Source organism: Lissotriton helveticus, chromosome 2_2, assembly GCF_964261635.1.
Source record: "Lissotriton helveticus chromosome 2_2, aLisHel1.1, whole genome shotgun sequence".
Classification (NCBI taxonomy): domain Eukaryota; kingdom Metazoa; phylum Chordata; class Amphibia; order Caudata; family Salamandridae; genus Lissotriton; species Lissotriton helveticus.
In genome coordinates, this window is record NC_136060.1 from 351,536,494 (window position 1) to 351,548,505 (window position 12,012).

The 12,012-nt window shown below is 45.1% G+C and overlaps 1 protein-coding gene across 1 annotated transcript in view; it reads left to right on the top strand.

Annotated features, from left to right (window-relative positions):
• The window catches only part of SH3TC1 (SH3 domain and tetratricopeptide repeats 1), a 328,239-nt gene that overhangs the window by 223,236 nt on the left and 92,991 nt on the right, over positions 1–12,012 (top strand). Inside the window, exon 12 of the mRNA XM_078678530.1 lies at positions 5,914–7,587. Within this exon, the coding sequence (XP_078534656.1) occupies positions 5,914–7,587 (1,674 nt within the window). The remainder of the gene's footprint in view (positions 1–5,913; positions 7,588–12,012) is intronic.

Consider the following 12,012-nt stretch of genomic DNA (forward strand, 5'->3'; position numbering starts at 1 on the left):
GTTCCCTTTGGGCGCAGGGTCGAGACTGATTTGCATATGGCTGGGTCCAAACTGGAATGGCATGGTGAGCAAAACGATGGATATAGGCCCAAATCTCTGTACTGGGGTGAATGTATGACATTGTTCTGCATTCTGTCCATCAATTGTTCTTTTTGCATTTGTCACCCCGAGTGGGACGGGTATTCTCAGATGTGAAACCCGTGCTCTCCATTCCACTGGAGTCAAGCTATCCTGGCTGGTGAGGGCTGAAAGCCTGCAACTGGTCCTAGGATGCTTGTTTCCAGTCCACGGAGGACCTGGCCTGGCAGTTTGGGCTGAACTGTTCCCATTGGGCGCAGGGTCAAGACTGTTTTGCATATGGCTGGGTCCAAACTGGAATGGCATGGTGAGCAAAAAAACGATGGATTTAGTCCCAGATCTCTGTATTGGGGTAAATGTATGACATTGTTCAGCATTCTGTCCATCAATTGTTCTTTTTGCATTCTTCTTTCCTTGAGACACTTCTGCTATAAAGTGTATACCAAAAATCAGTGTGCAAGGGAACTGCCACCTACCAAATCTACAAGGTTTAAATCCTGCGGGGAATTTTGCAAATAAGTGTCTGTGACTGTGCCACATGATATTTGCCTGTTGTCAGAACATTGTTCCAATTGTGCCTTGATGCATCCCAGGTCATTCGAGACTGGAAAGCAAAACTCTTCGTGATAAAGCACCACAATGCACCACGCTGGGATCAGTTAAGGTCTAAACGTAGGTCCTTGTCCCGCTCCTGAGGTCTCTCATGACAGGTCTTCTTCATTATCTTACTCCTCAGTCAGATCCAAAAAGAAGCACAAGAAGTCCAAGTTAGGTTCGGCCCTTCCACTCCCAATCTTCCATGAAGAAGCAAGGACATCTCCATGCCTCCAGGTCATGTTTTTAAAGTAGTTCTACTTCAAAGTCAATTTTGACCCTTGTTATGCCACAACTAGAATTTTGCGGCTGCCAGTGACACCGTACACTGTATATTACTAGCTCCATCAGGCATGCCTGCAGGCCTCAAGGACCTGAGAAGCTTCCTAACTAGGCTTCTGTCAGTGAGTCTGCTCTCTCCACAAGTTAGGCTCTCTGAATTCACTCAAGGCTATTGACCAATTTCAGTACGGCCTCTTTACCATCCTTCAGATTTTGACACAGTGCCTCTACTTTCTGGAAGCGCTCGTGCCCTTCTTAATTTATTCGGCATAGACTCTGGTAATAGGGTAAAGATTCTGGTAATTAAATTGCCTATTCTAACTTAGAGGATAACTGGTATGAGGACCTCCAAGATGCCAGTGGGCTGGACTCCTCCCCAGACACTTGACTAGTTCCCATCCACCTCGCCTCCCCGAGGGCTTGCCACAGAGGAAAGCGCCTCCATTGCTTTGGTTATGTGGATGGCAGCAGAGGTTTTTGATCTTCAACTTCCCACTCAGGAGGTTAAAACCCCACTCTGATGAAGGTGTTGCAGCCTCGCAAGTCAAGCTCTGAGCTCCTGCTCCCATTCTTACTGATAGTGTATCAGCAAGAATGGTACCTGAGCCAAACCCTCCTCACGTCTACCTGTGCATTGCCGGATGCGATCATCCTGCTCTAGGTGCCCCAGCTTTCTCCATCCAGCACCCTACACCTTAGAGCTTGCGGTGCAGCTTTCGGCCAGTAGAGTAAACCCAAGCTAGTTTCCTACACCTTTTTCTGATAGGGAATTGAAGAGAATAGAGACTTTTGGTATGCAGTTTTTTCCTCTACAGTTGTTGCCTTTCTCTGATTGAATGCAAGCTGCCTCTAAGGCTGCTACTCTCACGAGCTGTGGGACTCTAAGGCTCAAGTATTGCCCATGGTCCAGTAGGAAGCCCTGGCCATACTTTTCCTACACCATGCACGCCTGTTGTGATTGTGATGTGGTCCAGTTCACCATCCATTGTGGACTGTATACCACTGACACCCTTGGCAGGGTTATTGGCACCAGTGTGGCGATTCGCACGCACACCTGGATGTGGTTCACTTACTTTTTATGAGACTTTCATACCAGTCTTATGGACATGCCTTTTAATGACTTGTGACTTTTTGGGATAAAGCGTATTCACCCCTGGAGATCTTCAAAGTTAGCAGGGCCATGGCATGCTCCCTGGACCTTTCTGCTCTTCCACATCCTTAGCACCAGCAGTTTTGACGCCTCCATGGCTATGGTGAAGGTTTACAATATTGCCAATAGCCCCAGCTGGTACAGCAATCAGAGCACCCTATCCTTTTTGTGGATGCTGCTGCTGTATCTCCAGGAGAAGGCAACAAGGACAGCATGCAACTCAGTTGTTTTCCTCCCCAGATGCCACCTCCTCCCAAGCCTCTTTGGCATGCCCTTGTTGACATACAACCACCTTGTCGGAGGTTAGATCTGATACTTTCTGCCAGGATGGTGGGCGATAACTTTGGCTAGTGGAACCTGAAAATTGTTCAGTGGGGTTATGTTTTACCATTTCTCAAAACCCTGCAGCACCTACCACCATCCCCAAACCGCATATCAAAAGACCAACTCTCGCTTTTGCAGCAGAAAGTGCACAATCTTTTGGCCAAACGGAGCCAGTGAGGGGGTACTGGTGCCAGAATTTGGTCATGGTTGTTACTCTTTCTACTTCCTGATGCAGAAAAGATGGAGCCCACCATACCATTTTAGAACTTTGGCCTCTCCATGCCTTCCTGCAGAAAGACAAGTTCACATCTGCTCTGTAGTCTGTATACTGTATGGTGGGGCTGGACCTCCAGGATGCTTATTTCCACAGGCATTACCTGCGATTCACGGTAGGCCATGAGTATTCTCAGTTTGCTGTGCTCCCTTTTGGTCTTACCAGTGAGCTTTAGCAGTACATCTTTGGAGATCGGGAGTTCCAGTCTTCTCCTTACTCGAAAAATGGCTGATGAAGGGACATTTGTCTATGGGCTATGATCCGACGTTTCAACCTTCGTATTGGATCTCAGCGAGGATGGCTCTTTAGCTGCTGGTACTGAATGCCTCCTGCATAATGCTGGTCAAGCACCCCAGGTGGAGTATGCAGGCTCTGTATTTGGATCTAAAGTCCCAGTAGGCACAGCACCAGGGGGGATCTTTACCTGGTCCAGATTTAGGCAGATAGTATAAAATATCTCCAATGGTGGCTGCAGGACAACGTTTGCATCAGTATTAGACTCCTCTCCATACCCCTTGCATCAGTGACCGATTCATCTCTTCTGTTTTGGGAAGGCTATCTGAGAGAGATGGAGATCAGAAGCATCTGATGTCTGGTGGATGCCCCACTCCATATCATCGACCTGGTGTTCAAAGCTTTCCTGCCCTCCATCAAAGTGAAGCTGTTGCTCAAGGACAACACCACTGCCATGTAGCACTGTAGCAAGCAGGGCATGGTGTGATTGTGGACCTTGTACCAAGAGGTTTTGTGTCTCTGGATGTGAATGGACTGCTATGCCGTTTTTCTGGTAAAACATCACGTGGCCGGTACCCAGAACGCTAGAAAGGACAAACTAAGCCACGGATGGTTTGCAGATTGCAATTAGTTTTATCTGGAGGTGGTGTATGGTCTTTTCCGTGAGTGGAGAGAATCCTGCCTCTATTTTTTTTGCCACCGCTGAGAACATGCAATGTCGGCACTTTTACACATTGGAGTATTTAAGGTGTCTCGATCTGAGACTCGCTCCACGTATAGTGGACCTTGGTACTCCTGTATGCCTTTTCGCCGATACCTCTCATGCCCCGAGAACTGAGAAGATTTAGGACCGACGGGGCACAATTAATTTTAGGTTCCAGAATGGACACAGAGAATATGGTATCCAGACTCCAGTGCATGAGCATCTGTCCTCGATAAGGCTGCCCTTTGGGAGGATCTTTGTTGCAGCAGCAGGGCAGGGTTCTGCACCTGAACCTGCGCACCCTACACCTCCATGCTTGGAGATTGAGCACCGTCATTTGAGTGCCTTTCACCTTTTCTCCCAAAGTTTTTGAAGTCATCTTGGCAGCCAGGTGCCCTCAACCAAATCAGCATACGCCTGCTGTTCAGACTGCCGCACTCCATTACAAGCTGTAAGATGTTTTGGTGTTTGAGTTTTCCCTTGCCCAGCAAGGCCTTGCTTTGGACATGGTTAAAAGGTACCTGTCATTTCTTTTGTCCATTTATTGGTTGCTGGACCAGCCCTTAGTACTTAAGCCACCTGTTGTGATAAGCTTCCTTAAAAGGTTACAATATGTGTTCCCCCTTCTCCATTTGTTATGCCCCAATGGGATTTAAATTTTGTCCTCATTAGTTCACCTTTTGAGTCTTTACACAGTTGTTCTCTTCGGCTCTTTATTCTCAAGACAATCTTGTTTGGCTCCATAACATCAGCAAGGCAAGTGAACAAGTTACAGCCCTGTCTGTCAACCTTCCTTACACCACTTTCTTTCCAGACAAGCTGGTTCTGTGGGCTTGAACCTCCTTCCTTCCGAAGGTTGTGACTTCCTTTCATGTTTGTCACAATTCACTCTTCTGGCGTTCTTTGCTGCACCTCACCTCTATGGGAATGAGGAGGGACTCACTGTCTGGATCTGAAAAGGCTCTCAGCTTCTATATTGATCATACCAGAAAGCACTGGGTGGAGGATCGGTTCTTTATCGGATTCACTTGAGCAAAGAAAGGCAAGGCTGTGCAAAGGAGGATCATCTCATGCGGGATTGCGCTCTGCTACGCTTTGGCAAAAACGCAGTCTCTTGACAGGATGCAGGCTCATTATTCCAGAGCCAAGCATACTACCGCTGTTTTGGCATCCAGGGGGCCTGTCCTGGATATTTGCCAGATGACTACGTGGGCATCATTTCATACATTCATGAAGCACTGTCTGGACTGTCAGGCCCGTTGGGGTGGACATTTTGCCCATTCGACCCTTCAGGACGTTTTGGTTTGAGCAAGTTCACAGACCCAATGCATGCTTTGGTATCTTTTCAAAAGGAGAAGAATCTGCAGTTTGAAATATCTATCTCTATCTTTCTGGTAGAGATTCTAACAGCAGATTCCTCATCGACCCTCCTGCCTCCTCGTTCTGTGAACTATGCTTTCAGTTTACAAGATTCCTTATTAGAGATGTGCACACTGGTCATGACTGATCTGGTATGAGCTTTCATCTGCGGATGAGGCGGGTCAGAAAGTAACTCTTGTCAGTGTACATGGGTGGTGCCTATATAGGCCAACACACGTCATATTCAATGTGGAGCAACATCGATACAGAGTCAGATCCGGTCTGACTCCTGGGGGAATACGCAAAAAGGTGAGGAATCTGTGGTTAGACAGTCTTTACTAGAAAGCATGTTACCGAAAGACAGTAGCTGTTAGAGTAAAAAATGACACTTAGGGGCATATGCATCAAGGTAGGTTTTTGCGATTCTTTAATTGCGATTATTAAGGAATCGCAATTATGGAGTCGCAAAAGCCTATGCATGTAGAAATTGCTAAAACAATAGCGATTCCTACATATTCCTTAATTGCTACTGGCAAGTTAGTTGCATGCATATATTGTACTATGATGAAGGAAGAAAGTGGAAAGAGGAAACATAAGTTGGACACTGTATATCAGCGAAAATACGAAGATCCCAAATTCTATGGAAATCATGGGTCCAATGTTGCAGCTGATCAAGACAATCCAACAGGGGTCAGTGGAATGTCATGTGCTGAAAGTATAGGCTCTCCCTGTAAAGTCTTGCAGACAGAGGAGGATTTTTCTGAGGACTTTCTTGGAGGTAGGAGTGGTTTAAATCCACTTTATGCCTACTTTGAATGTGTTAGGTTGCCCAGTATGAATGAGTACAGGGATTGCATTCAGGCATTATTAACAAGCTGCTTAGAAGAAATATTGTTCTTGTTTTCTTTTTTGCAGATTTATGTAATAAAGTTAAAAAGAAGGAAACCCTGAAGGAAACCTTCTGGAATAGTCATCATGATCAGATCCGTAGCAAAATAACAGAGACCCAAGTTGAGGACAATTCCAAATGGTCAGTTAAAGCTGGATCATCGGACAAAGAAACAGAGATGGCATGCTTCTGCATAAATCAAGAGTTCAGTAGTGGACCAGAGAGCGTACAGTCTTTACTGCTGTTCTTAAACGGTGATGCATACCAGCCGTGGTTTAAGGACCTCTATGATTTATCATACTCATTCTTAAAAAACATATTTCATGGCTATTCTGACGAAGAAGAGGTTGTCCGATATCTCAGCACAGTCAGGGAGGCAGCCAAGAAGGCAAACATGAATTGGGCCCTAATAAGAATATGCTTCCTCCTGGGAAGGCTATGCACAAAAAAGCTCAAATTTTCACAAGCACGTGTATATTTTGAAGAAGCTTTAGGCGTCATTAGAGGAGAGTTTAGTGACATATTTCTGGTTGTTGCTCTCTACACAAATCTTACTGATATCTACTTGAAACAGAGTTACAGAGAAAAATACTTGCCAATTTTTGATAAGGTGGCTTCACTGCTCATGGTGATCCCAAACTGCATTTGTAGTTCGAAAACGGAATCAGTCTTACTGAAGTATGCCCTAAAAAAGGCTGTCTTGAGCCAAGATCAAAATTCTGAAGCCAGGGCCTGCTTTCTGTTGGTGAAACTTTACACTCATTTGAAACAATATGAGGAGGCATTGCCATTTCTAGAAAGATTGCAGACATTGAACAATTCCTTTCATTCCAACAACATGATTTTATCTGTGAATTGTTATTACAAACTTAGTGATGTTTACACACACAAATATTTACCTCACCTTGCACTGAGCTGTGTAAAAGCTGCTTCTCACAGATCTACTACATTCATGGGTCACATGAAAAGCGTTGAGTGCATCCTTAAAAATGCTTCAAAACTCTATGGGCTGAAAAAAACTGGTCAGATTTACCCAACACAAATTGCACCCTACCTGAGGCGAGCTCTTTCATTGGTGAGCACTGAAGAGGAGAAAAAACTCTCTGCCATCCTCTGTGCCAGTTTATCAGAACTGTATGCATGGCACAAAGAACACAAGAAAGCCATCATGTGTATGAGAAAGGCATTTGACACAGTAGCCTTCAGCGACTCAAAAGAAGTGAGGAACTCTTTAGTTTCACTTGGTTGGTTGTATATTCTTGATGGACAAAACAACATGGCACTGGATATTTTCAATGAACTTTTGGAGTGTGAGAGCAGCACTTCCCAACAGTCAGGGGTGATCTACAATCTAAGTGCTATAGCGCTTAGAAAAATTCATGAGACCAAGCAGGCTGCTGTGCATTACTACAAAGCTCGCCACATTTCAGAAGAGATGGGTCAGAGGTCTAACCAGGCTATTGTTCTGGCAAACATTGGAATTCTGTGCCTCCATTCACATGCTTACAGTCTGGCTGAACTCTATCTAATAAAATCCACGATGATGTTTTGTAGACTTCAGAACAAGAAGTCCAGTATTGACTTTATCCAAGTCCTACTTCTGCTGGGTCATTACTACATTAATGGGAGCTACAAAGAAAAGGGAAGACTTTACTATGAGTGGGCCTTGTTGGTCGCCATCGAAGCAAACAACTTTGAAAGTAAGCAGTTTTCTTATTTAGTTTTGTTAATAGTGCATAATATATTTTTCTGGACGTTGTATGCTCAATTCTGTTCTAATATTAATATAATTAATTCTCTTCCATTACGTACTTAATGTGTCTTGTGTATCTGTTGTTCACTGATAGAAAGAACACAAGGAGTGTACTTCAGTATTCAGGGTGTTGTGAAGCATGTGTCATATAAAATGTTATGATCTGTGTATTGATATGAGATGTACTAATTTGGTGTTGGGAATGTGCTAGCTCAGTACCAGAAGCAATAACCATTGACATGTAACATTAAAGTTATGACTAAAAAAACTGAAGCTGTTGAGAAATCTGATCCAATACTGGAGGTTCTGATTGGTTAGTGTAATTTAAGGGAAGCAGAAATAGAAAATCATCAAAGAAAATATGGATACAATAATTCTGCCTGGACTGGAATAACTTCCTATTTTGTGTATCACTAATCAATGAGAATCCACCTTACTAACTCCACAAGTGTACCACAATCTCTTTTAAATGTGTTGAATCAAATCCTTTTAACAGAAACCTGGTGGAAATGTCAGAAAAATAGTCCTCCATACAGGGTGGGTCATGTAGTTCTACTGATGACGTACCTCCTCACTAGAAGTACATGTGCATCGGGCCTATCATACTTATAAAAATGCAATCTTGAATAATGGGGATTGTCAGAAATTCCACCTGCAGATTTTTATTTTGTATTTTTTTTAAAATTATTTTTATTTGCATTTTCATAATTAACAGCAAGCTAGTAGGCAAGAAAAATGTATTTCATATTTCTAGATCAGTATAAATCCGTATATGTCATCTCTGCATTTCATTTATTCTACATCAGAGTCATACACCTGGGTATTGTATTTCTGTTTGAGGGTTTTCCGGTGCCTGTGATGGAGTGCCTCCTGAGGGATTGTGTTGGCATTCTTCTCCTGCTATCTTGTGTGTGTGTGTGTGTGTGTGGGGGGGGGGGGGTGTCTCACCAATTATCTAGTTGCCCATAGGGGTTGCAGGAGGTATGCCTTGAGGGGATCCCATATGTTCAGAGGTCTGGAACTCAGTGGTATTAATTCTGCATATGTGGTAAGCTGTTCCTGGCAATATACCAGATCCTGTAACCATTCCTTAAACGTAGGGACTCTTCCCCTCCCCCACCTGCACGCTACTCTGCGTTTAACCATGAGCAACCCGAGTGCCACAAATCGCCTGGTTGTTATTTCCACTGTTTCTGTATACCCTAGTAGCCCATTAAGTGGAGTCAGGCTTAAATGTGTTCCCACTATCTTGGATAGGGCCTCTCCCACCACCTCCCAGTACTTACAGATAGTGCTGCATGTCCAGGCCAGGTGAAGGAAGTCTTCCCATGCCGCTCGCATCTGTCACAGTTGTCTGAAGCTTTTAGATGATACCAGTATAGCCATGCTGGGGAACGGTACATCCTGTGTAGAAACTTAAAATGAATGATCTGTAATCTGCTACTAGACGTTATCATTTCGGTCTGCTGACAGCAGTATGGCCACTGCATGTCTTATAGCAGATAACCTAGCTCCATTTCCCAACCCTTTCTGGCATCTTTATTCGTTTTCCGTTTGCGATGTAAGGATACTTCTGTAGAGTCTTGATACCGCGTGAGAAGGGCAGTTGGCCTGAAGCCTGTTGTGCAGTGGGGTTAGTGCAGGTGGTTCATATGGGAAGTCTGGGGAGGCTTAACATCTTGCCTTAGCCATATGTACATAAAGATCTCAATGGGTGAGGGAGTGTGTTCCCCAAAGAATTCTTCCATGTGTCTGAACTTCCCCTCTACATACAGTGCATCCCCATGTGCGCAGGTTATGTCGGTGCAACATATGATGGCACATCGCTTCGTGAGTTACTGGAAGATAATGTTGGTATTTTAAGGGCAGCTCCGGTGAATACTCCATAGGTGCTTGTAGCTTCCTCGCAATGCTTTTCCAGGCTTTGTTCGTATCTGTGATTGTGGGGTCCCCACGTCCAGCCTCCTTTTGGTCGACTCTGAGAAAGTCGGTAAGTGGAATAGGTGCCATGTACCCCTGTTTCACCACAGGGTGCGGCATGGAGGGAGGGGGATTATACCAATGTATTGCATATGCTTGTGCACTTAATGAATATAGCTCTGGATCTAGTGCTTCAAATCCCCCTTTAGAAAAGGGCTTTGTGAGAGTATCCGACTTGATTCTGGGTTGTTTACCCCCGAGGGAAGTCATATCAACTGGCTTCTCAAGCTCTTGAAGAACTGGTGTCCCAGGGTGTATGGAATGTTTATGAACAGATACAACAATCGAGGTAGGATCACCATTGTCATCCATGCTACGCGCTCGGCCAGGCACAGAGGCATTGCAATATATCTGGTAATAGAGTCCGTTAAGGATTCCAACACCCTGCCACAATTGGCTCTCTGTATTTCCTCCTTATTCCTGGTGATGACTATGCCTAGTTAATTAAGGTCTGTTTCACACCACTTCAGTGGCTATACTGGCAGAAGCAGGGGGTGTTTGGGGTAAGAGAGAGGATTTGTGATTTGATTGTTATTCGTGAAAGCAATCCAAATCTAATGAATTCACAGAGTATATCATTGCGCCTGATCTGGAGTTCCCTATGATATAACGTGATGTCATCTGCAAAGAGTGGCACTATTTAATATGTCTGGATGGGTACCTCAGCGCATATTCCCTATGGTTGTTGCCGAAGGTTAGATGTCAACGGTTCCACCCAAGGGCAAAAAGAAGGGGAGACTGTAGGCATCCCTGCCTAGTGCCTCGAGTTATGCCAAATGTGGGGGACTGTGCACTGTTTATAAGCAGCTTTGCCATCGGTTTATGGTATAATAAGCACACCCACGCAATGAATCTCGAGGGGAAGCCCATGCTTCTCAGCACCGTTATCAAGTAGTCCCATTCCAGGGAGTCGAAAGCTTTTGTAGCATCAAGGAATACTGCCATGGCACTAAGTTCTAGGTCTATGTCGTGAATAATGGAGAACAGCGTGCCCAAATTGTGCGAGGTGGCTCATCTGCAAAGAGTGGCACTAGTATATGTCTGGATGGGTACCTCAGCGCATATTCCCTATGGTTGTTGCCGAAGGTTAGATGTCAACGGTTCCACCCAAGGGCAAAAAGAAGGGGAGACTGTAGGCATCCCTGCCTAGTGCCTCGAGTTATGCCAAATGTGAGGGACTGTGCACTGTTTATAAGCAACTTTGCCATCGGTTTATGGTATAATAAGCACACCCACGCAATGAATCTCGAGGGGAAGCCCATGCTTCTCAGCACCGTTATCAAGTAGTCCCATTCCAGGGAGTCGAAAGCTTTTGTAGCATCAAGGAATACTGCCATGGCACTAAGTTCTAGGTCTATGTCGTGAATAATGGAGAACAGCGTGCCCAAATTGTGCGAGGTGGCTCTGCCCAGGATGAAGCCAGCCTGATCCAGGAGCACCAGGCCATTCAACAGTTTGGCAAGAATTTTCACATCACATTTTATTCAAGATAGGGGCTGATATGGCTCGGTACAATCAGTTGGCTTGCCTGGTTTCGGGAGGGAGATAATGGGGGCCTCGCGCACGGTGTGTGGCGGGATTCCCAGCTGCAGTCCTCCTCATATAGCGTCCTCCTCATGTAGATGCTTTAGAAAGGGAACCTTTATATCTATATCTGCTTTGTAGAAATCGGCCGGTAGCCAGTCTGGACCTGCAGCCTTGCCTGACCCCATTTGTATGATGCCAGCTCTGATCTCATCTTCCTCAAACACAGCTGCGAGGAACTCCCGTTGCATGTCACTCAATCATCCTGATTCTACTGCATCTAGGTAGGAATCTGCATCTATTGTAGTAGATCTTCGAGTGGAGTATAACAAAGAGTAATATTTCCGGAAGGCCTGCAGTATTGCCTCTGTGTATTTCTGGGGTTTCCCTTCTGAATCTCGGACTACCATAATATAGTTAGAACATCGGGGTGTGCGTGTCAATTCTGCCAGCGCTTTTCCCAGCCTCTCCCCCTTCCCATAGCTCATGGCCCTGTAGTATTTTCCGCGAAAGAGGCTTTCCCTCCCAGCCGTGTTTTGGTACTCAGTGAGTGTTTTTCTTATTCTTGCCCATTTTTTCCCATCGTTGGTAGTGTGAAGTTCGTTCTCCAGGTCATGAAGACGTTCCTCCAGTTTTCCCAGAGTGTGCCTGATGTCTTTTAATAATATACCCCCTGCCTTGGCTATACATACGCCTCTTACAGTCACTTTCAGTGCATCCATACTGTTTCCCCGGGAGGACACGGATTCTATGTTACGCTTAAGGAAGTCCTCCAATTCCTGCCCTAGTTCAATCCTGAAGGGGTCATCTGGCAACGCTTGTGTAATGAGACACCACGGTATGTAATTGAAGGGATTTCCCGGGGGTC